This window comes from Empidonax traillii, unplaced genomic scaffold (genome assembly GCF_003031625.1).
Source record: "Empidonax traillii isolate 1590-97213 ecotype Southwest subspecies unplaced genomic scaffold, ASM303162v1 scaffold180:size851510, whole genome shotgun sequence".
In the NCBI taxonomy this organism is placed as follows: Eukaryota; Metazoa; Chordata; class Aves; order Passeriformes; family Tyrannidae; genus Empidonax; species Empidonax traillii.
Genome location: NW_020955373.1, coordinates 274433 through 300978, shown reverse-complemented (window position 1 = coordinate 300978; position 26546 = coordinate 274433). Strand labels below are relative to the sequence as shown.

The 26546-nt window shown below is 43.1% G+C and overlaps 1 protein-coding gene across 1 annotated transcript in view; it reads right to left on the bottom strand.

Annotated features, from left to right (window-relative positions):
• USP7 (ubiquitin specific peptidase 7) overlaps window positions 1–24804 on the bottom strand; it is a 68487-nt gene extending 43683 nt beyond the window's left edge. The window contains exon 1 of the mRNA XM_027886158.1: window positions 24419–24804. Coding sequence (XP_027741959.1) covers window positions 24419–24500 — 82 coding nt within the window. The 5' untranslated portion in view covers window positions 24501–24804. The remainder of the gene's footprint in view (window positions 1–24418) is intronic.
• Window positions 24805–26546: the final 1742 nt, after the last annotated feature.

Genomic DNA, 26546 nt, shown 5'->3' with positions numbered 1-26546 from the left:
CAAGCAGTAAATGCTGCGCTCTCTGGAGCAGTCACCCGACCATGGTGGTGCAGAGAAGACACTGATGGGACTCATATAGAAAAACCTTAAAGCAAGAATACTCTTGAAAGGAAACAGGGAAGTTAGAATAATACGAAGAACAAATATTTGTCTTCAGCTGGAAAAATCAATGGCAACAGGTTAATTCATAACTGTGTAGCACTGACTCCCCAGTCCACGCCTGGAAGTGCTGCAGGCACTCGAGTGAACCAGTTGGACTGTTTTTTATGTGGCTATAACAGCTCTCAGGAAAACTTGTGGGCTCCAGCAACTTGTTTCTCCTAAAGTCTGGAAACCACTGCTAGGAAAGGCAGATGAATAGGCAGTACTCCCAGGAGGCAGGGTTTTTAAAAAAAATCCAAAAAACCCCCAAAAAGCAGACACTCAAACCAAAAAAAATGAAACCAAAACAGCCACACACACCAAAGTTAGCCAAACAACCTCCCAACTCCATGATCTGAATGAAATTAAATTACAGTAGACAATCTTTGAACTATTAGAAGTGTTCAAAGGAAAAACGTCCCCACACTTGCTCTGAAAGAATTAAGCATTTCCCAAGTAAGAGAAACTATTTGGCCTCTAATCCTTACCTGAAGTTAAAATACAAACACCACTTAATGCACAAAGGGACTCAAGAGAAAAGGAATTAAATAAGAAGTGTTCTACACAGCTTCATTTTTCCAAAACAGCCCTAAGTTGTTGTAATGAAAAAAAATCTGAAGAGGTATCAAGCAATTTCTGTAGTGTGGCTGCCTTTCAAATGGCATCCAAAACCAAAGCAATTCAACTAAAATATTTTAAACGGTAAAAGAGAATGAGATTAATTTAGTCAATAGGATGTGAAGAAGGTGTAGAAAACTGCTGTCAAAGGTGTGTAAATTAAAAGTTAATTCTCCCATTAGCAGAACTCTAGGTAGTTTGCTTTGGTTTCATTTATTAGTTTTCTTTCTTCATGGTTCATTATATAATCTGGTGCCAAAAGGGTTATCTACATATTGAAGACCCTTAAAAAGAAAGTTATGAAGGACAATGACCAAATCTTAAAGGGAAAAGGCTTCTAGAGAAGTATCAGGAGCCAAGAGCCAAGCTTACAGACTAAGGGAGAAAGGTGTTATGAGCAAAGGAACTGAGCAGATTTCCAGTTGGGGAGACAAGGTTTACAGATCTTCAATGCTTTCAAAATTTGCCTTAGCAAATTTAGAAAGAAAGAAGACATTTATTTACTGAAGAGCAAGTGGCCAACATTAGATCTTAAAAAAACCAGAAACAGTATTATACAGAAATCTCTTGTCATCTGAAACGAGTAATTACTGCGTTATTGACTGGGAATTGCAAATCCCCCACAGGAGGAGATGATGCTACACGAGACAGCAAATGAAGAACTGGAATGGGACAACTTCCTGGAAGCAGACTCATCATCCCTGCCATGCCTACAAAACATGTAGCAATGACTAGACAGACAGTAACAGTGCACTTATCACACTGATCAATCATGGTATTGCTGCTGCCTGCTATTCCCATCACTATATCTGCCTGGCCAAAGAGGGCATTTTGGCAAAGCACAGGATGGCCACACTGGTTTTTAATTGTGCCAATGTATCTAATGAATGGCAAAACCCCTATATTAATAAATTACATGACTGTTCTGTTCTTAGACAAAACAAAGCAGTTGTAATCCTGAACACTGAACAACATGCATGAATGACTGCAGTGTGTAAAGTAAATAGGGTTGGAAACTTCATCCCACTGAGACAGTTATCTCCACATGAAAATAAAAGGGAAGTACAATGTAACTTTGTGGATGGAAAAATAGCTAAGAAAAAAAAGTCTGCCCAGAACCTGCTCCATAAACCAGGCAGTTTGCTACAGCTACTCATTTATCTGCTTATCTTTGAAGAGAGGAACAATCCAGTACCACTTTACAAAACAAAACTTTAAGTCTTAAAAATGTGATTAACTTCTTATAGACACATACAAAACATTTCCAGTATTAACAATACAATTACTCAGTGGACTTAAAGCTGCCATTTAAGAAGTTACCCCCAAAAATTTACTAAAACAAACAGAGACTAAATTACTGCCTGCTTTCATCAGTTTAACCCATTGCTTTATGAATAATTCAGTGTTAGATGAAAGAATGTATGAACCAGAGTTCAGTTTGGACACCAACAACACACCTGTAATTATCCAACAAATTTACAACTTAATGCTGCTGCTGAAGGACTTTGTATAGACAGCCTTTCCATTTAAACGAATCTTTCATGTGCTTCTTAAGCTCTAGGTGTTTAATAACTGGGGTAGACAGCAGCACCAGCATGAGTTTTTCTTCTGCACAGTGAAATTATTTATCACAAAGATACCAACCTGCCTGTCTCACTAACCCATTAAACAGTGTCACAACCTCTTGGCAGTCACCAGGACAAGAGAAAGTCTGCTGGAAAATCTTTCCCAGTTCCTTTTCTTAATCTCACGAGCTCTGTTAGCTTAGGTTATGTTTCTAGAAAACTATCAGATCAGGAAGAAAGGCAGGAAGACTGCTTCTGGCTACTCTGTAATACTCAAAAAACAGTAACTAGAACAGTTGACAAGACAAATTATTTTCTCCCATGATAAGGAAAGGCTGAAACATCAGAAGTGTCATGACCTATTATGGCAACAGCTCCTGGACTTGCTCTACCTTCTCCTTGCTCTATGTAGAGCAGCAAGGTTACAGAAGCAACTCCCCTAACTCGTCATGTCTTGTCTCTGCACATTCCAGGAATGCAGTGTGATTACATCTCTGCTGAGGACTGGGCACTCGGTCCCAGCCTACTGAACACACCCTAAACAATGAGTTTTTCCAGTATCACACCCCTCTATTTTTTACTGCTCTACTGAGTAATGGATTTCTCTCCTGCAACAACAAAAGCTGAGCTCTGCAGCATCACTACAGAGGCTGAAGAGCTACTCACAGGAAGATGAAGTTCTGACAGAGGGAAGAAAAGGATGCAGCCTCAGCTGGAGCCAGGGCAGTCCAAGAGCCACAGAGCACTGATGTTTGTGCATGACACTAATGCTCAGCACTGTGGACATGTTCTTGGTGTTTTAAGAAAGACAATTAAAGAGTAATTAAAATGAGTTTATTTGGATAATAATATGAGCACATCACGGAATTGGTGATTCTGCTCTCATTACACCTCCCTCTTTCCTTGTGAGAGTCTAGAAAGCACACGCCTTCACCACCTGGACCAGCACGATTTTTATTACTCAGATACAGCAGTAGGTGCTGGAAGTTTATGTATCATTTTGGATAATTGTAGTCCACTGTTTCAGAAAGTTTAATTGTACACATGTGGGGAACACATATTAAAGCAAACACCATACATGAACACTTGCTATATGCTTGAGCAGCAGAAAGGTTCAGCACATTTAACAGTAGCATGAAACGTTGCCTTACATGGGTATGATCACACACACCACTTGCCCAAACTGGCTCTGGAGCAACACGGCTCCTGCGCAGTCACTTTGGTACAAAGTCAAAATATCACTCGTCGTTATTTCAGGTTCTTCAATTCTGTTTGAAACCAGATTCATCCTCACAGCAAATGCTCATTGCACTGCTCACGCCTGGTCTCAGCCTTGAAGCACGCTGAGCTTTGCAGCAGCATGGAAAGGTAGCATGAATATATTAAAGCTTTTTTCCTCATACTGATGTGATTTTTAAACTGCTGAAATGCTGTTACCCGTCCATGTTGGAGACTGAATGCAAAAATAATTTTCCAGCAAAGAACAACACTGGATAATAACACAGATTTGCACTGGAATTAATTTTACGAGCACTAGGAGGAAAAAAAAATACAAACCACCTATTTTAGCCCCAGCCTTTAAAATTTACCTTTAAACAGGAAAGGTCCCTCCAATCCAGAGAAACTTGTGCAATGTGCACAGAAATCTCACATCTAGGGATCTACACCTTCAGCACATCTTCCTTTATCACTGCAGATTTGCTAAGACTGATTTTGTTTTACCTCTTCTTCCTCATGCTTCCTGCTATGCAGAAAAATGGGTAGATATGTAAAGCAGGTTCACAGGAATTTAATTCTGGTTACAGGTGGCTAGAAGTTCTGAGAGCAGGTGAGAAGAGGGAAAGGCAAATATTTCAGACTTGGGAAAATAACATTAGAAACTGTATACAACTGTGTAAAAGAAAGCAAGCACAATTAACAGTATTTCCTTCTCATTTGACAACACAAACAAACCTAAATGCAGGTTTCTTTGCTTCATAGTAAAAGAGTCTGAATCAAATATGATCACAAGAAATTACTCCTTTTAGGATAACTATGGAACCTGTTTCAAGGGTTATAGCTGTTTCAAGCTGTTATAGCAAGCAGCATGAAATCACAGACCAAACCATCTGCAAACTTGAACTTGCGGTCCTATGGTAAATCTAGAAAAAGGTAAAAAGTGTGTCCTCGAGTTCACAGAGTGGTGATCTGTCCCACACCACTGGATGTACACACTGCCCAGCTGGGATGCACAACTGGGAGATTCGAGGACTTCCTAAGCCCAGTATCTGAGTACATTGGTTCTGAAGTGGTGCTTCTACAATGAAGAACCACTACAGGTTCTAATTAGCACAGTGCACCAAGTACCAGAGCAACCTGAACTGTAATGTGGAAGCAGAAAGGTATTGTTTGTACAGAAAAACTGTGAATTAAGCCTGTCCTGTGTGCTGGTTTGGCTTCTTCATGTAACGCATTAACAGGTTAAGAGTGAGGACAGAGCAAACAGACTAAATGCATTCACATCTAAGAAAAGGTGACTCGAGGGGGATATGTGATTTTCTACTATTTAAAATGCCCCAAGGGGCTTTATATTAAATTACCAGAATGCAAATTTAAAGAAAGAAACTCTGCTTTCCAGCCTTTTAGCACATCCTTCCTCAGTTATCCAGGACACTAGGGCCAGACAGACCCTTCCCTACCTGGTCATTACTGTTACAGCATTTGATACCTTTTATGATCTTTATTTTCTTTGTTGCAACTTCTTTACTTCTCCCATACCTTTTTAAGATGGAGGAGGGAAACCAGGCTGCACTCAGTGCTCAAGATGCAGAAGCACAGTGAACTTACACAAAGCATATATTATTCCCAGTTCACTTCCAAAGGCAAAGCAGTGAATGGAAGACTCTATGAGGAGCAGTGAAAAGGCACAGAGGCAGCGTGGCCAGGCTCAGACACCCTCGGGGTGTGCACAGCAGGGAAGGGAACTCACCATCCCTCCTCTGCACTCATGTTTAACATCAGCATCTGCTGCTGACAGACCTCGAGACACCAGGTTAAACAATTTTGGCTCAATCCAGGGTGGCTAATCGTATGCAAATATGCAGGGTTTCCATAAAAACCTTTTGAACATTCATACTGGGAAAACCTGTCATGAGCCTACAGTCAGGGGGGAAAAAAAAAAACAACATAGTATTTCTTATTGAAAAGACAGTTTTGGACCATCTATAAAACCGGAGGAAAAACGCTTCGGCAATAGGGGGTTTTATCACTTTTCACTCCAAGGAAAACAAGGCCAGCCGTGGAGGAGCGGCCGGGGCGGGGAGCAGGAGCGGCCCTGCAGCCGCGGGTGAGGCGGCGGCGCTTTGAGCGCTCCGTGCCCGTTTGAGGAGCCGCTCTCGGAACCGCTCCGAGGAAGCAGCGCCGCGGCCGCGGCAGGGAAGGGCAGAGCTGAACCAATTAGCGTGGGCTGCCCGTGCCGATAAATCCTAACCTCGTGTCAGGGTCGCTTTTACAAGTCTAGATTAACCGTGGGGAAAACGACAACAACAATTAAACCATTCAAGGTTTGAGGTTTGGTTTGGGGTTGTGTGTTTGTTTTGGTTTTTTTTTTCTCCTGTTGTTAAGTCCTTTATGTGAACTGATACACAGGCACACGTGCACGGCCTGGGAACACAGGGACATTTACGGCTTCCTGCCGGTGACACAAGGAGCACTGCCGACAAAAGCATTGTTTCCGACTGAAATTCGGTTTTTATTTTGCTTAGTAACAGACATGGTAAACTATGATTTTAAGAGAGTCCTACTATTAAAAAAATATATCTACACATCGGGTTAATTTTACCATTTGTTTTCACTGTAATTAACAAGAAGTAATTATGCTCTCATCTAAAATCAACAACTGCAAAAAGAGCAAAACAAAAAACGTTCCTTTTTCAAATGGGATGCTTTATGATGATCTAGAAAAGAAGCTGCTTTCTTGTTCTCTAAGACTCAGATATCGGTCTTCTATTCACCACCAGTTTCCCAAATTCCTGAAAGACATGGTTCCCAGGAGCTTTTGAGGTGGTTACTTAATAAGCTCAATTTTCCAGCCTCATCAGTTAGTAATTCCCATGTTCTACAAAAACTTCACTGACCAAGGACAAGCAGGGAATGACGGGGGGTTTGGTGATGCCCCCACCCTGAACAGGCAAAAGGCTCAGGGATGGTGGCTGTGGGAGCAGCAGTTGTGGGGTGATTTACCCCATCCCGCTTCCCTACATCAGTGTCCCCATTTTGAATGGAGTCTCCATGAAGACTTTGGGGTCTGGACACTCCCAAGAAACCACAGCCACGGAATTTCTGGCCAGCCTTATTTACTAAAGCATCTGCAAGGTGGCTACTCTGCCTTCTCCTACTTTGTAGCATGAACACCAGCGATCCATTAGAATAATTTTAAAAGCCTTGTGACAGTCTTAACAAGGGAACCATTAAATCCCCAAGCAGTTAAGGCTTTCATCAGCACTCACTTTTAAATAAGATTTAACCTTTATTGTCCCTTTCTCTTCTGACAGCAACCTTCCTACCCCCAAGTGTTAATGCAGGGAAATAATTATTTAGGCTCTGAGAAAGAAGATGATTATTGCTGTAAAATGTTCTGAACATCAGGTTCCCTTTACTGCTTTGAAGATGAAAAGTTACTGTACCAAAAACATCCAAATGTTAGCAGACACCAAAATTAGTACTAAATTGTGTTAATTATTTAATACTGTCTACATAGTGAACAACTTTCTTCCAACAAATAACACAGCTGAAAAACTGTTTTGTATGGAATCTTGGGCGTTAGCCTCCACTAAGGAACTCTTAAAAGAACTCAGAACAGGAATTTTATAATCCTCAGTTAAGCACTCCACTGGCAATTTTATCACTTTGTCAGCAATTTTAAGTCACTTTTTTTTTTTTTAAACTGAAAACTTTTAAGTGACTAAGAAAGCTTCTCTCCTGTTTAACTATTCAGTGTTAAACAGCCGACCAGCTGTTCTGGTGCCAAACAGGCTGCCATGGGACCAAGTCCTCATATTAGCTAAGCAATCACAATCAGAAATGAAGTTATACCTTGTATTCTAGAGAAAACAATTCTAGAGAAAAAGGGCCAATCATACACACATTTTGAGGTTAATTTGCTTTTCCAAATCTTAACACAAATGCACTGAAATCCATGAGGCAAAGAAGATGCTGTGTACTCATGTGAACAGCTCCAAAACCAAGTGACTTAAGAATAAAAAAGAACCTACAGATTAACACTGGAACACCTGGAAAGCAGCAATCTTTTAAAACTACTCTATATCACAGACAGAGCTTCTTGAACCCTGTAAATCATACATTAACATCTGCACTGCAAACTTCAAAACTACAGTTTATGCAAACAACTATTTCAGAAACAGAAATGTGAAATGAGACCTGGCACCTCTGTAATTTAGATTTCATCTTACAGTGCAAACAACTAGCCAGGGTAGAGGGATGATGATGCTTCTGATGGAGTTTATTATTATTTATATGCTGAGGTTCTTGGATATCTCAGTGCTCTCAATAATGTCCTGATGTGTCACCACCCCAAATACACCACACCCAAATTAGTTTTCCCCTGAGAAGGGAGACAAAACAAACTGGTGAAAATTCTTCTCTTTTTCTATGGAAAACCAGTAACTTCACCTGTGGCAGCAGTTATAATTAGCTCATTTTTGATGAAAAATATATTCTGAAGAGGAAGTTGTACTCCACTGCTCACATGCTTGTTGCATATTTACTTTCTTACTACGTATTACATTTTATTTTTTGTTTCATGAGCCAAATCCTCAGAGAGCGTTTCAATAGCTTTCTGGTCAACTATTCTTAGAGTATAAGGCAATAAAACAGACTTGAAAATACATTTTAGAACAGCTGACTGTTGCGTGTCACCCACTGAATTACATCTTTCTTATGCTTTGCAGAACACCCTAATTCCAGAAATACACTCCCACTTTCAATACTCTTTTCTTTTCTGGCAAATCTTCCCAACTACTTCTATTTTTGCTTCACTCATCTGAAGCAAATTTTGAGGACTTCCAAAATTAATTGTTGCCTTCCTGCCCTGCCCCTGGCTAGGAGCTGGGACAAAGACCACCACCAAACCGAGCTGTATCTCAAACTCCTTATTCTATTGACCATGAAAGCTTCTTCCTTTGTCTCAGGAAAACTGAAAGTCCCTTAAGTTTTCTCCACAGTCCACTGGTTTTTTCTCTAATAATGCAGCATTTGTGGTCTGTGTCATCTACAGTCACTACAAACTCACACACAGCTGGCATGGAAATCCTCACGACACACTTCTTTTGCTCTAGCTACTCCATTTACATTTCCTGCTGTAACTTTTATCCCAAAAATGCTCTCACAGTTTTGAGTATATCCCTGGAGAACACAAAAGCAGATTTTTTTGTTAGCCCTCCCCACTGCTGGATCCTCATCTCATTTCTTCTCTTTTTCCTGGACTATTTTTCAAGGACTTTAAAACTGCTGTTTCCACTGAAGGGGTGTGAGCATGGGACTGGGCACGGCAATGGATCACAGGGAGGAGAGGAAAATAAATCCAAACATAGAGGTACACCACAAACTGTCTACTATGTGATTCCTGGCACTTCCTCAGCTCCAGACCTCTTTCACCAAAAAAATTCAATTAGAAGCCATAAGGATTTTTCTCCTTCCAGAAGGAGAGAGGACACAATTGAAGAGATCTTGTTTAAGAAACAGCAGTCCATACTGAAAAAAGTATCTGCAAGTAGTTTGCATTATCTGCAGGTCTTTCATTTATAAGTCACTAATTTTTAGTACAATAAACTCACAGAATTGAAGCTGAGATCTCCAATTTAAATACCATTACAGTCAGGTCTGACCCAAACCTGAAACAAGATCCAGAGGTTACTGGTCAAAGTCAGAAAAAGACCAGGATTTAAGAATTACTAGAAATAGTAATAATTTAACTGCAACTGTTATCCTTTCTGGAATGGGGAAACATTTTTTCTGAAAGAAAGGAAGAGACATGCCGTGCCTTTGCAATAAAGAAGAAGGGATATAAAAGACAATTAAAAACCTCAAAGTCAAAATAGACAGGGACTAAAAAGAGAATTATTTTAATAGTTATTTTGCTGGAAGTCATCAGGGAGGAGAAGTTGCTCTCTGGGACGCAGCAGTCAGAGCAGCAAAGGGACCAAAAAACCCTTTGGACCAATATTTAGTTATTTCACCTACAAAACCCAGGTAGCTACAAGTGGCAATGTGCTCAGTTTATCTGGCTGGTAACACAACACTGGCAATACTTCTAACAGCTAAGCTACACAAAAGGAAATTTATCTCTGCACATGTAACAGGAGAGTCTTTACCTGTTTAAGCTTCTTCACAAACCCCAGACACAACACATTTTCTAGATTTTTACACAGCAAACTGCCTTTTCCCCCCATTACATCATTTGACCATAAAAACATTAAAATAAACATACATGTTTTGATTTGGTCTAATTCATATGGCCAAGCTCAGGTATTTTAATGTCCCTGTGGATGTTTTATTATGGATGCATTTTCAGCACACTTTCAGATCAAAGAAACCCCACAAGACCAAAAAGAGAGAAACACAGACAAGGGATAAGGTGAGCACACATCTGTCTCACTTTGGCTTGGGTAAACAAGACACTTCACTAAATATTCAGATGATAATCTGTGGGGATTATCATTATTATTATTAGCCAGAGATCTCTGTGATTTTCTCTACCAAGCCGTAGGATCTCCCCACACTGCCCTTCTCAAGGCAAGGCCCTGGGGGATTTAAGCCATTTGCAGCTGTGTGGTAAGAGAGGAAATGCACCCCAAGGAGCAGGCTGCACACACAAGAGAAATACCACATCCACTGCTGCTGGGGGGCACAATGTAGGACAAAAAGGTGCTCCTTCATTGTACAAAACACTGTAAATGCCACCCTCTCTTCTCTGAAAATTAAAATGTTTACTTCAAAGTGTTGACACAGAATAAATGACCCCAGAACAAAGAGAAACACCTTTCAATATAACTTACAGGCACCTGGGTTTAGGTTTTACTGTTGCTTCTGCCATCATACTGGCCTAACAATGTAGTGTTCACAGTCAAATTTGTATTTCAAGTTGGGGGGAAGGGTATTTTCATTATTTTCTGCAAATCCTATTAGCAACCAACTCCATGAATTTCACAAGCAAATAGAAAGGCTATAAACGTAAGAATTTCAATGCCAACAGTGCTTATTCCCTCACTTAGTAGAATCCAGCACTCTTGAAGTCTGAGCACACTCCCAATCCCGGCAACCTTCGTTCTCTGAGCTCACCCTGCTGAGCTGCACAGGGAACATCCATCTGAACGCTGAGCTCCAGCTACTGTGGAAAAGGGAAGGTTATTCCACATCCACCAGTAAATGCACACCCCATGCATTTGCACACATGCAAACTGTAACTCAAGACACAGAATCCTGGCATCCCTCTGCAGTTGGGGTTAAGGACCTGCCCTGAGTGACAAACTCCTGCTCCACGACAGCACTGCCTGCACTGCATTAACTGCCTGTTACCACTGCTGTTCCAGGGGCACTTTTACACCTTATTTTCCATTGAATTTTTTAATGTACAAACACAGAATTTTTTTAGAGAAAGGCATTTTGAATACAAAAAAGCCTGCTGAACATGCAGAGTTTCCATATTATTTTTGTTACCAGTTTTAACAAGTATGCAAATGGACTGGCTCAAAGAAGATCCAGCTTTCATGCTTTCGGTTCTCTAAGTGAGGGTTAAATCAGAAACAGTAATATTAGTATTATTTATAGAATGTAGTATTATTTTAGTATTACTGATGCTATTACTGTAAGTCAATTTACGTAAATACTTCATCTGGGATCAAAGAAATGATCCTACACTTTATTTCATATCCTAGTGAACTTGGTTTGGCCAGATCTCAGACCAAGATCAGCAGCTTGAGCGCCGGCAACACAGTTTCTCAACATCCAACAATCAGAATCCGTGTTTACACAGGTTCACAACCCTCGTGATGTTTTATCTTCAGGTGGAAACAGAAAAGAGAAACAGCAGATAGAAAGCATGAGTTCTAGGTCATCAAGGATTTTCAAGGCTAGACTGCAGTTGAGTTCTGATCAGGAGCACAGACAGGATCAGTGAAGAGCACGGCAGGTACAGGGTGTCCGCAGATGGCAGGTACACCACGTAACAGCAGAGCTGTTCCTGCACTGCTGGGTCCTGCACAGCTGCTTTTTAAACTTTTTATAATGGTAAATGTGCATTTCACTCTAGCTCCAACAACTTAACTCCAATCCTTATATTTGGTTATCATTACTTGAAAGAAACATCTGAAGGAACTGATAAAGCTCTGTGGAAAGGAGAAAGTATTTCTCACCACTACAAGTGGCATATCGACAGCAATCTGTATTTTCTCCTAAATCTAACAACACAGAAAGTGGCTAAACAATCTGGGTAGGCATAAATCAAATTATTCAGCTATATCCAGGTGCTGAACTACCATTAAAAGAGCATCTTAAAATAGCTTTTGGTGCTGAAGAAGATCACAGAGACTGTCCAAATTCTCTACAGATCAAGGAGGCAGCTGCACACATTCAACCACGACACATGACTTACAAAAGAACAGTAGGGTGAGCAAAGCATTCCAGCTCCCAGAAGATCCAAGCCCCCTAAACACAAGCAAGTATACAGCTCTCTTTTGAATCTACGCTGAACTTCTGAAGTTAACATATACCACTAGCAATTCCATGTTATCCATTTGAGGGCTGGCACCACTCCCTGCCTGGCAGGCAGTCAACACACCATCTTCTCAGGGCCAGCAGGGGAAAAGGAGTAGATATCCCTCCAGCCTCTCCTCTGCTCGGGTCCAAAGAGCATCTTGACTAGGCTACAGCCAAGAACAAGGCACTCTTCCCAGCTGCCCACTTCTCCAGGTGCTCTTCTGAACTGGACCAGTAGGTAGAGCACAGTGATTCTTTTGGAAGCAGTGACCTATTTTTAAAGCTGCTTCTCCCAGGACACTCCTTCCTTTGGTTTCCCCACCTGGGAAGCACACCCTTCTGCCATCCCAACAAGTCACCCAGCTGGGACATCTCTCCCAAGGAAAGAGTGCTGCCAGGAACAGGACAGGGTCCAGATTAACTGACCTGGCACACCACATGGCTATGAGGGTGCAATACATCCCCACTAGAGAAGTAAATTACCGAATTAGTAACCCCTTCCCAAATTTCTGAGCATGATGTAGAAATCAAAATTGCACACTACCAACAACAGGTTTACAACACCAAGAGTTTAACTAGCTTTTCACAGTATGCAACTGTCCATATTTAGGGCAGAAATTAACCATAATTGCTCAACAACTCCACTCACTTAAAAAAAATTTCTTACTTCAGAAAACACAAGTATCTACTTACAAAGCTGCATCCTGCCAAAAATTTTAAATACTTTTATTATACACCTATGCTTTGATTTAATAAAGCATGCATCTGAGGTGGTTAACGTGCATTTCAAGGTATATTAAAAATGAGAGATCAAAAATTAGCATTAGCCCAGCTAATCTCTGCCAATATTTTGCTCCAGTTACACTAACTAGACCCTGCCTAGCATTAAGCCTGTCAAGACTAAGCCAGTTTTACATTCTCAGGTCAAAACCTGTGAATGTGATGCTAATAGCAATACTTTAAGCTGAATTCAATGTGATCAAAATTTAACACATCATTTTCTGTAAACTTGCCAGATCAGGAAGCAGGTCAACTCTGAAACTGCTTTTAACAGATCCTGCTAAAAACCTGTATGATCCAACCACGTTCCAGAAATCAGTGTCTCCTGTTTAGATTAGAACCATTGCAGTGGCCAGAGAACTTGGCTGATCCAACAACCACAGCAACCACCAACTCCAGGTCTGAACGTGACCTGGAAATTTTTATCCCTATGCTGAAAATATCACAAGAAAAGCTAGTTTGGAGGCTAAAACCCCCACAAATGCATCTAGATTATGATTTGAGCTAACTGTTTGACATTTTAATATGTACTAGAGTCAGAAAATAGTAACCCACTTAGTACAGGCGAGAAAGCTGAAGATCCTTCAGATGTATCTCCAAGCTGGAAAATGCAAGGGACTACATTAAGCTACAAGGAGTACCCTTGTCAGGGGAAAGGAAAAAAAAAAGGCAACAGAAGTGAAAACATCCAGAAGCAGACCTGTAATGGGAACAATTTCATCCCCAGAAGTGGTTTGCATCTGAGCAACATTCAATTTTTCTAATGGTAAAACCATGTGTCTGCACTAAGAGCTCTGGAAGCTCAGATTTTATACCCTTGGAACTTTGTTACAGCCCTGCAATGCACTTCTTGGGAGAGACAGGCCCAGGTGTCAAATTAAGGGTCTTGGGATTGTTTAAAAGAGAAAAAAAAAAGTCACAGAAGCCATTAAGTGTTTATAAGTTTTCTGTTCCTCCTGCCTCCTCAGTCGTGGGGCCAAAAAACAAAGCAGACCAGTGAACTGACCCAGGCTAAAAATAAACCCAAAATAAGGAAGTTATGTTAAATTCAGATCTCTTCATTCATCTCCTTATGAGCAAGGAGGCAAAAGGGAAGCACAGAGGTCAAAAAAAACCAGCTCTAGTAGACACCTCTTCTCTGTAGCAGTGCTAAAGCCCACTAGACATAACTCTTTCCCTGGCTCCCAGCATCATATAAAAGTCATCTGATAGAATGAAGTCTGGTGTCCAGACCAAAATCCAGGACCTTCCCTGCAGCTGATGCTCATTTTGGGTTAGATTCCTCTGTCTTGCAGGCACTACTCTGTGCTGGACTGCTGCACAGCCACCTGAGACTGTACCAGTCAGGAGAGACTCCTTGAATGTGGGAGATGTTTGACACTGCTGGCTCCAGGGGGGTCCAGCACACACACTTGCTAAGTGGGCTTCTGCTACACTGATTAAAGCAAAAGCTAGGTAAACAATAAATAATAATCTTGAACAAAATGGGCCCTGAAGATGTGCTAGAATTCAATGCTACCAGTATAACTTTACCAGCAAAAGCAAGTGTTTACAGATTGGGACACAGGGCATTGGGAAGGCTCCCGTGGCTCACGCTCAGACCTTGACTAAGCTGTACTTCAGCAATCACACGCTATTCTTGGATCTGACTTCAGTTTTGTTCTTCAAAGGTGTCATACAGTATCTAAATTTTGATTCATCTTCGTTATTAGCTGCAATATGGATTTACACAAACACTTCTGGGGCAGGCATGATTTGAAAGATGATAAACACACTGACAGAACCACTTGAGGCAGGGGCTCTCACTGCACTCATGTTAACACCTCTCAGTTCACCACACTGCAGGACGCTGAAAAGTCTTACAGAATTAGTTGGAATGTTTCCTTAATCCAGCAAGAGAGGTCACCGACCAGCAACGCTGTTATCCCAAGTTTAAGAGTCTGAAGACAGATGTTGAGGTTCCACACACCTTTCTTCAGGGGCAATGCCAACACAGGCAGTCCCACCTCTGCACCCCAATTTTCCCCAGAGCCAGCTCAGCTCCTGCTCAGCTGCAGGGCCTGGAGAGCCCACTGGTTCCACTCCTTACCTCCAGCAAAGCAGAGAGAAAAGAATCTAGTCATGGGTGAATTCGGCTGCTTATCAATGGGCTACTAACATGGTCAAAATCAGATATGTTTTTGTGCAACTTTCTAATTGTTTTCCCAATAATCTGTGCTATTATCGAGATCAAGAGAGGGTTCCCCCCCAGCAGAGTTCCACTGGTAAGCAAAGGAGCTGCAGAGCTTTCCCTCCTTCAGAGGGAATCCCCAAGAATCCTTTCCAGTAAGGACCATATCTCTCTCACACCAACCCTCTCCTACTTTGGATGATACACTTCAGGGCACAGATTTTAAGTCAAAACATGAGCCTGATGAACAAAACAAGTTAAAAAAACAGGACAAGTCTGTTGAGGACAAGAAAATAGTTTAAAATCAATATGAAATTGAAGAAACACATTTGAAGAAACAAACAGTTATTATAAAATCCTGTGGTTAAACTTTTAGAATTAATTACTTCTAAAGAAATTATTAGTAAGTTTTGATTTCTGGCAGACTTTATTTGATTTTTGTTTGAGTTTTGCCATTTATTTTTAGTTCCCACTTTCAGAGAGAAGGAACAAAAAAAAAGGAAAAACCCAGCACTTAAGCTTATGGCTGGTTACCTTTGTGGCATGACAGAAATATTGCAAAGTGTTAGAGTAGTTTTTTAGGGGACTGTTTTTTGGTTCAGCATGTAAGTCCAAGAAGCATCTGAAACAGTCAAACTGAAACAAAGGAGATAAAAGCCACACAGGAAGGATGAGAAGAGGGAAAGAAAGGAAAGCAGAAGAAACTTGTGAAACACCACTACTGTAATTGCTACTGGTGAGTGCCCCTGGTGGTGCAGTGGCTAAACCACAGTGTTGTCAACGCTGAGATCCGGGTTCGATTCCCGGTTAGGACACTCCCTGGGCAGATGGAGCTCGGTAGCCCTGTAAGGCAATCCATCTACATCCTGAGGACCTCGCTGCCACCGTCCAAGCGTGCTTGGCCCCGGCAGATGAACCTCAGGATTAAAGGGTGGGCTCAGTTCCGCGCACACTGTGTCTCACCTAAAAAATCCAATGCGCAGGCTGGAAGGTGGAAAGACCTTCCCCGGTTCTTCGTTCGCGAAGACTGGCCATTAAATTGCTACTGGCAGGTGGCTTGTGACCCACTGTAGAATTCATATAATTTACAGACACATTTGAGTTATCTCTGTGTTCAAACTTCTAATAGTATTTACTGTTCTCCAGAATTAGGTTCACCCCTCGATATTATTATTAAGCAACTAACACTTAACCAGGTGAAAAATTCTTTAGGAAAGGTCAGTTCCTTGCTACTCCCAATGAAAAAGAAAATCTAACTATCTTTAGCTTGATTTAATGAACAATAAAAGAAGGTTCACACAGCCTCTGCTTAAGCAGATTTCTTTTTAAAACAAGTACACCTCACAGTGCTGTAGGACTTAAAACCTCTATACCCACACAGCAGCACCAGTCAGCTCCAACTCTCTAAGAGGAACAAATTAACTCATTATCTAAATGCGAGAATTAAGATATGCTGCAAAGGCAAACTTGTGTCCAAAAATTGTTACCTGATAATGGTTGCCAGGGACACGTGCTGATACGTAACTGGGATGTATTTCATGACTACAGAACAGCAAAGAGTTGGCTGCATCAAGAGAAGTGGCTTTGCAAGCAGGAAGGGAGAATGCAAGTTCTGCCCCACCTCCAAATGAAGGGATCTCAATTCCTGGAAATAAATAAAGGTATGCAGAGACCATCGTGCCCCAGTACCAGCGTTCAGAACTCCACCCTGACTGCCCAAAACAATGTGTGTCTTTAGACGGGGAGAAGAAAAGAAAAAAAACAAAAAATATACTGTTCTCTCCCCAAACATTTCTTATCTCTTCATTCTTGTCCAGTAATCAGGGACTACCAAGACAAAAAAATGCAACAGGTTACTGTCCAAAAACTGCATAGGGCTAATAAGCACAGTCATACAGAGGCTGGGGCAGCCTGGTAGGACCAGATCCATAACAGTCCCTGTCACAGCTGATGGATTAAATAGTGATGCATGGAAATACCAATCCCAGATGCAGGGTGGCCTTTAGGATCCTAATACCTGCAAACCAGAACGTTTGTATCACTACTATGTATCACTACTTGGACATAACTTGTATCACTACCATGTGTACTATCTACATATATAGATACAAACTCATTTATTATCTTACATACTACAGAGGTAAAGTTTGTACATTTTAATTCACCAATTAGCTACTTTATGAAACAAACACTACAAATGCTTGATCTACTTATCAGAAAGAATATTAACCCACTAAGTTGTACTTAGAATTTAAAACCTTCATCAAGTTTTAATAGGCACTCTCATAGTTTTATCAAAATGTCCATCAACATTCTGTTGAACAATATCAGGGATATTCGAAAATAACACACTGAAACACATGGGAAGGAAAATATCTGTTGTGGAAACACACAACCATTCCTTTTTTCAAGCACAGCTCAACAGAAATTCATCCAATTGTTTTTATTAATATAACATCACATTTAGAGCCCTAAACCAAAATTGTCCTTAGATCCTTGCAAAAAACACACACACACAGCTGGAGACGCTGCATTTTAGAAAAACATCCTTACAATTGCACCTTGTGAAATCAAGATGATCAAGCTTAGAGCTTGGTCAACACCAATGATACTCCTACGCATCCTTTGCTATTTACACTGGGAAAAGGGAAATTATGAAAAATGACCTTAAGAATTTTCACAGATTTCTGCATTTAAAGCAAGTTCTACTGGAGTGCATTCAACCCCTTCACACACAAAATATAAAGCTCCAAGTTCTCTTTTCCAGCACTTTTATGTTTCATATCAAAGAGATGTGACTGTATTAAAAAAAACCTCATCACCTCTCCCAGGCTGCAAAACACTGCAGTATTGCTAAAAAAACATCTATTTTGCACTTTCTTCTCATATGACATTCCAGCTCTTTATCCACACCATCTTCCTCCAGCTTGCAATATGCTTTGGAGTGCAAGGCTTTGGTTGTGGAAAACACCTGGAAGACTATCTGTCTCCACACACCAGCACATTGCAGGGATAAGCTGAGGAACCAGCGTTTTCTCTTCCCCACTTCAAATAGGATGCTCCTGGCACACCTTCCCTGAGCAGCATCATTCTGGAACTCCCTTTACAGCTGCAGTCAAGGAGAACTCCAGGTTTTCAGGCACTGAATATCCTGTTCTAAGATGTCTGATGCTACAAAGCATGATGGTTTTCTTTAAATCTTCAGTATTAAGTGGGTCTGGAGTAACTTATTTTGGTAATGTTTAAAACAGTTGCCAAATAGCAACTAAAAAACACTAAGTGAGCTACGCTGTACTGACTGCAGCAGGGAATTTTAGTTTTCTCAAAATTTATCATTTAATCTCCACATTTTTAAGGTTTTTGCTTAACAAGTACGCACATGCTGTTGTGCTGGACAATCAAGCTGTGTTATTCTAGATGCATATTAAGTCCAACATAAACCAGTTTTTGAATGTATTTTTAAATTCTGAAGAGAATCTCCAAGATTCCTAGGCACTGTAGTAAAAAACCAACAGTCTTCCCTAAACTGGAAATAGTCAGCACAGTATTTTCTAAATCCATCTACTGATTTCCAGAAGCGTGATTATTTCTTGTTGACAAAAGCTCAGCCTTCTAGGCAATCTGGGCAAATCAAATTCAGAATTAGACATTATTTCCAAGCTGACCATTCTTCATTTTGTTGGCAAGACATTCAAACGCCATTCAATGTTTCTAAACTTACAGAGCTTGTTTTACTACAATCAGCAAGCCAAGTTAAAAAATAAATGGATTAGCAGAAATATTAAAATGTGTTAAGTCTAAGCCTGCAACAATATGCACAGATACATTATGCCACAGCACTGATTAGGTGCACTTTCTCTCTTTTTACTAATGTATGAAATTAAAGTGCTAAAATCACTGCAGCAAAATACATTAAGTGACCAATGAAAAAAGTTTCAGAAAACAACACTGTAATAAGTTGACAAGTAAGATAGTCAGTCTCCAGCCCCCTTTCCACTTGTCAAAACACTTTCTAATAACAATTAATCCCACTGCTGGCAATGTCAAACTAGTAGATCTTGACTATATTAATATATATATTAACGTATGTATATAAACGTATGTATTTGAGGGGAAAAAGCACACTTGCTAGGGCTTGCTATTGCCTTGTATTGCAAGCCACCAATTTTACTCAGTCACAACCAACGTCCTACAGCCCCCAGATACAAAGTCAAATTAAAACAAGTAATCTGAGACACCTCAAAGCACAAACTAACACTAACAATGCCCTATTTTAAATTTATTATCATTCAAGAAGTGGTGGATGCTTTGCAAGCTTTAAACCAGTTCATTTTCACCCTTACCCCAAATATCGAATGATGTCATGCAAGATGTACTGGCTAAACTGGTTTAACTGCTACAGGCTGGATGCACTGTTTAGATTTGCTTGTAATAAATTACTTAGCAGCAAAGAAACTGATTCAGTTAGTTTTAGACAATTATCTTCACTGCTTTTTTAAAAGAGTTTGGGCTTCTATTACTTCTACAAACAAAACTTGACAACTTGCTATTTTACTTCCTATAGCTACCTTAGGAACATCAGGGAGCAGATTTCACCACTCAGGCAATACCTTGGAACGACTGGAGTGTAGTAAAGAAGCCTGAGATATACTCAGTTAACTCTGAGGAACAATCTGTGCTTCCCTCGGTAATTTACACACATTTCTCACTAATTCACTATTTCCACTCCTCCTTCACAGAAAGTTTAATAAATTTGACGCTCTATGGAGCACCCAGTTCACCACGAACACACAGAAGAAGATCTAAACACAGAGTTGTTAGTACTCTTCAGAAGTCACCAGGGCCACTTCCCTTGGTTGGCATGAAGTGGTTATTTGGCAATGATCCAATGCACATCTTTTCCCAAGGCTGAGCATGCTGCTTCCAGGGCCACTAAGCATGATCATCATCAGGAGTAAGAGGCCAGGCCTGGTTCTTCGCTCTAGGTGTAGCCTCAAAATTAACCTAATTTTGCTTGTTGTCTACTGCATCAGCATTTTTATCTTCCTTCACTTGACCATCACCTATTTCATGGAAAAATGTCAAGGCTGGAAAGGGGAAGGGGCAGAAAGAACATATAAACCAGCAGATACCCACAGCTGTATAATGAATTTTGTCTGAATATTCTCCTCTCAAACAGACAGCCCCATTCTATCACCACCTGACTAAGAGGAACATAGAAGACAGCAGAGGAGCTCAGTGAAAAAAAAGGATACAGGCCTTCAGGAGAAAGGCATGGAAGCAAGGAAAAAATATATGAACACTGTATTATGTATGCAAATGATATTAAATTGCCAGGAATTGAGAATACTAATGAGGACAAAATATGAGAGGGAAGCAAGCAGTCAGAAGACAGGCAAAAAAATAATTTCAGTACTTGAGACCGGTATCACACAGTGGGTCAGAAATCTAGCAAATTCTGTCAGTAATAAGCAACACAGGAATGAACTGTGGAATACAAACTTTCAGCTGCATGGAAACAGCAAAAAAGTGCAATTTTAAACTCTTCACATACATACATACAGACAGACAGGTGAGGTTTCTTCTTGGGTTCTTTTTTTGTAAATATCTGGCATCATTTCACCTGAAATTCAAATCTCAACTTCAAATTGCCCAAACTAAGGAAAAAATTATAAGATGGCATTGCCTGAGAGGCTGCAGAGATGACACAAGGAGAGAACACAAGTGTGTGACCTGAACCACCAGTCACTCCATGTTCCTGCACTGTGACACTGCCTTGCTAAGCCTGTGCTGGCTGCTTCAGGAAAGAAACTTCCCTAATGGGAAACACACGTACGTATGTAACTATGGGCAGAGGCTGAACCTACAGAAAAACAGATTCAAATTATAAACAGGGGAAACTTACAGTTATTAAGCTGCAAATGAGACTTTCCATGAAAGAACTTTTTGAAATATGTAACCGTACATTTGTTGTGAGCCGAGGTCTTTGAAGCTCACACACTTGTGAAAAGATGTTACAGAGGAAGCAAATATAAAGTATCAGCTTTGGATTCAATTACACTTTATAGAGTAACTCACTAGCAACATAGGAGCCCTAATTCTTTGCATGATAAAGCAAACTACACACCCTACTTACAGTAAAGAAAAACTATCATTTATTTCTTCCCCTGAATTTATTTAGCATAAAAATAAACTCTTCAGAACTTCTACAGGATAATTTACTAATCACCACCCCAAACTGTTAATTTATCTAACACCCAGGCACCAACGGCTCATCTGCACACTCCCACTCTGTTTCGGCCCAAAGGCAGCCTCGGCAGCCAGAATCACATGCTTTTATGCAGCAATGAATAAATGAGGGGTGCACCCAAAATTCATGACTAGAGACAGTTTTGGTCAAGTAACTGTGAGCAGCATCTGTGCCACCACAAACAGCCCTTCCTGCTCCTTCCCACACCAATCCCAACCCTTCACCACATTCATACCACACTAAGCAGGGCTGAAGGGTGAACCAAATTAAAAACCTGAACTACATTTTTAATACCACCACCCACTCTTTTGTTTGTAACAGTCACAGGGAGGTGCACTAACCAACCTGGTGTGGCACAGAGGCGAAAAACAGCAGGAGCAAACACTGTGTGTGTCTGAGTGTCCCCTTGGCTAGGGAAGGGTTTGCCTTCAGCTGCGGGGACACAACCCTTACAGTGCTCAGAAACCTAAAGTTTCTCTGTCCACATATCACTACTGCCAAGGCTCAGCAAGGCTAAAGCTGATCACTAACAACGCCTACAGGTAAAGACTAAATACCCAGAGAGGTGACAGGGATCACCACAGCATTCTAACAGGCACTGCAAGCAGGTGAGGCTGCATCACACCCGGTCCCGCTGAGCAGGTACCTGTCCCTTACCATGGCTGTCATTGCTTCTTTCCTTCATGTTGTAGAGATGATTTTTCCTTCCAAAGGGAATGTTTTCATCCCTCACAAAGTCTGACAGCCCTCTCTAGTACTGCTTTCAATTACATAGAGTGTCCATAAGGTCATCAAGGAAGAGTAAATTAGTCATAAGGGAAAGGGGAGGGAAAAAAACAGGGGCATGAGAGTAGATGCTCAAAATACTGTATCTGCCTCAATCCTGAAGAGTTTAAAGCCACACTTCGATTACTATGTCTGAAATTGTTACTTCACTCATCAAAACTTGTTCATCTAGTGCAGCTGTACACAGACTAAGCAAACCTACACATAATTCAAAATCAAGATGTGCAATTTTCCACTGCGCATTCTTCACATTCCTCCTAAATCTAACGTGATCACTCACTGAAGAATGGCATCCAACACTGCTCTGTGCATGTTAAAATTACGCTAACTACATGTTATTAAGTCTTTTCCTCTCTGCTTGAAAACATCTCTAAAGAAAGCACAAACACCCATATATTAAAATGATGAACATTGTTTTACGCATTAATATATATGAATATATACCCATGACGCCAACTTTTAATAAAAGTTAGCAACAATCTGATCTCTGCTGTCTTATAAACTTACCATATTTCTCAAGAAAAATCAAGTATTAGAATCATTCTCCAAAGGCTAAACTTTCTTGATTTTGTTTTCATATAAATGGACAGTTCTGTAAAGTCTCACAAATTAGCAAGTTTGTCATCTCACCTGGAATCAGCTGTGTGTGGCCTAATAGATTTCAAATAGATTTCTGAGACAAGGATTTATTCTTAGTGTCCCTATATTGGTACGTGCAGAGACTCTTTCCTCACCCCTCCAAACAGATGGCCACCAGTGTGATTTTCACAACCATCATAGGGACTTCTGCTTGTATTTTGGACTCCTGTATCCCCACCAGCAGAGGGGATGTGATCCAGAGAAGTTCAGGACACCTTTAGACTGCATAAATATGTTCAGCATGTCACAATGAAACCAGCATGGTGGAGCATCTAGCCCATAAAATTCAAAAATAAACCCAGTAAATACAGTCAATATTCTAAAGGACTTGAAAATGACATTGAGAAAATGCAGATTGCTAAAGGCTATCAAACAATCTGCTGGAAACTATAACCCACAAGATGTTTATATCTGTATGCATATAAATATGAGGTATATTCTAAATCACCTCCTTTTACATATTGGCTCCACTGTACATAAACACCAGTCTGGAGACTTTCCTAAAACAAAATTAAAAACAGTCACTCTGATAGTAAATAAGTTTTAGCTATTACTGTATGCAGTAGAGACCCGTGTTTAAGAAAGCAAGGCTTTATGTAATGACCTTCTAATCTTGAAATGTAATCTCACAGTCACTGTGACAAACTTCCACTAAAGCACCTTCGCTCCTCCTGATTTCAATGGCTATTATTTAGCAGAAAGGTACATTTGCTAAGTCGATTGCCATGTTTTCATGCAAAATATCTCTGTTGGCGAATATTTATGTCGCTGTTGATTAAAGTGGCCGTATGAGAATTGGCATCTTCACAGTCAGGCATCCTAAACGTTATTTAGGCAGTTGGTGATTTTGACCTCCGAGTCAATCCGTACGAGCAGCTCTCACTGTGCCTGTCCTTCCTTCGGGAACGAAACCCCGCCGTACACTTGCCCAAAAAAATAATTTTACAGCGTTGAATTGGGACGGAGGGTGTTGTTCAGAGGAGGGGGAGGGTGTGTAAACACAACAACACAACGCATAAAAAAAAAAAAAAAAGAGGGAAAAAAAAAAGGCACCACTGGAGACTACACCGGACGGGGGTAGGGAACATGCAAACGTAGTGCCTCCTTTATGGAGCCAGCGCAACTGCATGACGGTGCAGGATGCGGGCCGCGGGCTGTGCAGGCGCTACACATGGCCAGCACTGCCCGCCGACCCGCGCAGGCCCGGCCGGCAGCGGGTTCTGTAAATAACCCTCGGAGGGTTAATTAAAAATGGCGAGCAGCGTGGCTGCCTGCATACAATGAGCGGCCGGGCAGGGCAGGGCTGCAGCCCCCCGTCCGCCCCGGGCAAAACCCTCCCCCGGAACCGCCACAACTACTTTGCCCGGACCCCCCCCCCGGCTCGCCCCCCACGCCCCGCAGGAGGCTCCGGGGGTCCCGGGGCTCCTTTTGTAGCAGCACTTCCCTCCCCCCTCCCGAGGAGCGAATTCCTGTGGAGCCCCCCCGGGCCGCCTCCCCCGGCCCCGCACCGCAACTTTGGTTGGGCCCCGCGGGCCAGCGCTGCCCGGCACCCCCAGAGCCGGGCCCGGCGGGAGCGGCCCGGGCACAGCGTGTTTACCGCGGAGGGCGGCCCAGGACCCCCGAGGGGACGCGGCGGCGGCGGGGGAGCCCCTGGGAGCGGGGACAGAGAGGGCGAGGGGGGGAAACTCTCGGCGGAGTTGAGGGCGCGGGCTTTACCTTCCATCTCCATGTCCTCGGGCTCGCTCAGCTGCTGCTCCCCGGGCTTCTGGTGCTGCTGCTGCTGCTGATGGTGGTTCATGTCGGGCTGGGGCTGGGGCTCGTTGGCGGCGGCGGGCTGGGCCTTTCCCGCGGGGGGCTGCGGGCCTGTGTCGGGAGGGGAAGGGGCGGAGGAGCGGCGGGGCCTCGGCAGCGGCCGGGACTGTGCGCCCGGCTCGGGGGGCTGCGGCGGGGCTCCGGCGAGCAGGGAGCGGGGCGCCGGCGGAGGCAGCGAGACGCGCACGTATTTGCTCGCTATTCGCCCAATCTCGGCGGCGGCACCCGGTCGGGGGAAAGGGGCTGGGAGGAGGGACCGGCCGGGGGCGGCGGCAGCGGCGGCGGCTTCCCCGGGGGCCGGAGGGGAGGGGACCGGGAGGGGGGGACGGGAGACCCGGAGTCAGGGCCCGGAGGCGCCCGGCGCTTCCCCTTCCCCCGGCGAGGTGTCCGCGGCGCTGCGAAGTCCGGGAGGCGCCGCGGGGCCCCTGCCGTGCCCTCCCGCCCCCCCCGGCGCCCCGGCACCGCCGCTGGCCGACGCCCGGCTCGCCGCTCCCGGCCCGCGGGCCGCCCCCGTCGCCCGAGCCCCGGCGCGCTGCTGCCGCTCCGCCGCCGCCAGCGCTCGGTGCCTCAAAATGGCGGCTGCGGTAACGCCGTGAAATGTCACATCCGCATGAGGGGGAACAGCCCCGCAGCCGGGGAGGGAGGGAGGGAGGGAGCGAGGGAGGGGAACAGCGCCGCGGCCGCCGCCGCCACAGGAGGCCGGAGGGGCGGGGACAGGGACAGGGGGGCCGGGCCAGCGTTGCCGCCGCGGCCTTCCCGCAGGGCCACCGCCACCTGCGCGGGGAGCGCTTCTCGCTCGGCCGGGCCCTCGCGGCGGGGACCCCGCTGTCGCCCCGGCCCCTCCGCCCGGCGGGGGCCGCGATCAGCGTGAGGGAGCCCCGCACAGCCCCGCACCGGCAGCGGCCGCCTCGCGGCTGGGCCCCCTGGGCTGGTTCCCCGCTTGCGAGTGTGGGGCTGCTCCGCTTGTAGGGCAGGGACGGGCGAGGGAAGGACGTGTTCGTGTGGCGTGCGGAAAAAGGGAGAAATCTGCTGTAAACAAGGCTGCTCCTCGCCTGGCTGCCACTGTTCTTCATGAGGCTTTTCTGGTGAATGCAGTCCCTTCCCAGGGAAGGGACCTGTTTTCCCAGGGTGGACGGGCAAGGCAGGGGTGCAGATGAATAAATCTACCCCCCTCCGTGTCCAGTCTGGGGTCAGAGCAATGAAGTATTAGGGATGAAAACGTAGTTGGAAGGTTGTGGGGAGTTCTGTTAAACAGTCTGATGTTTACTTCAGGATCCTGGGAAACAGGCAGCAGGATAAGTCTCCAAAGGGAAGGATTCAGAACATGCAAAATTGGGCCTCCTGAAGGGACTGAAAATGTATCCAGACAGACAGTGCTGGTCTGACTGCAAGTGGATAAATGAATGAAAAATTTATTTGTTTTCCTGGTTTATAAAATCAGCAAATCAAAACCAATCTGGGGGATGAATCCAACCTACGTGGAGCTGGGCTCCAGCTGCTTCTCAGCAGCACAGGAGTCTGCAGAGGTGGGCAGGAGAGGAAAATAATTTCCAAGTGTGAAGCCCTACCTTAAGAAGCAAATTCCAGGGCTAGAAAGAAGAAAAGTAAGGGAAGATCAGGTTTTAAAAACAGCTAATTTGATAGATTACCTGCCGAAAAGTACATTCTAACTTTCCCTGTTGTTCCTCTGAATTTTCAAAACCTGTTTAAAGAAAAATTATTTACAAATCTGGAAATTATTTGTTACTATTGACACAAGCAAAAACATGACAAATCTGCCAAACCTGGGTTTACAATATCTCAGCAAAAGAGTGGGATTAGGACAGAAGTTCAGACAGAGATTGATGCACGTCTTTATTTTCTTAATGTCCTAACCTTTGAGTTCCCCACTGCCAGTCTTTCCCTATAATTACCTCCCAGAACAATTGCTCTTTCCTAATGACTTCCATTCCAAACTCCTAAATCATGCACAGGTTTAAACTCATCCCTCCATCCTCCCTCCACAAGTGATCCCCAATACAGGATGAACCAG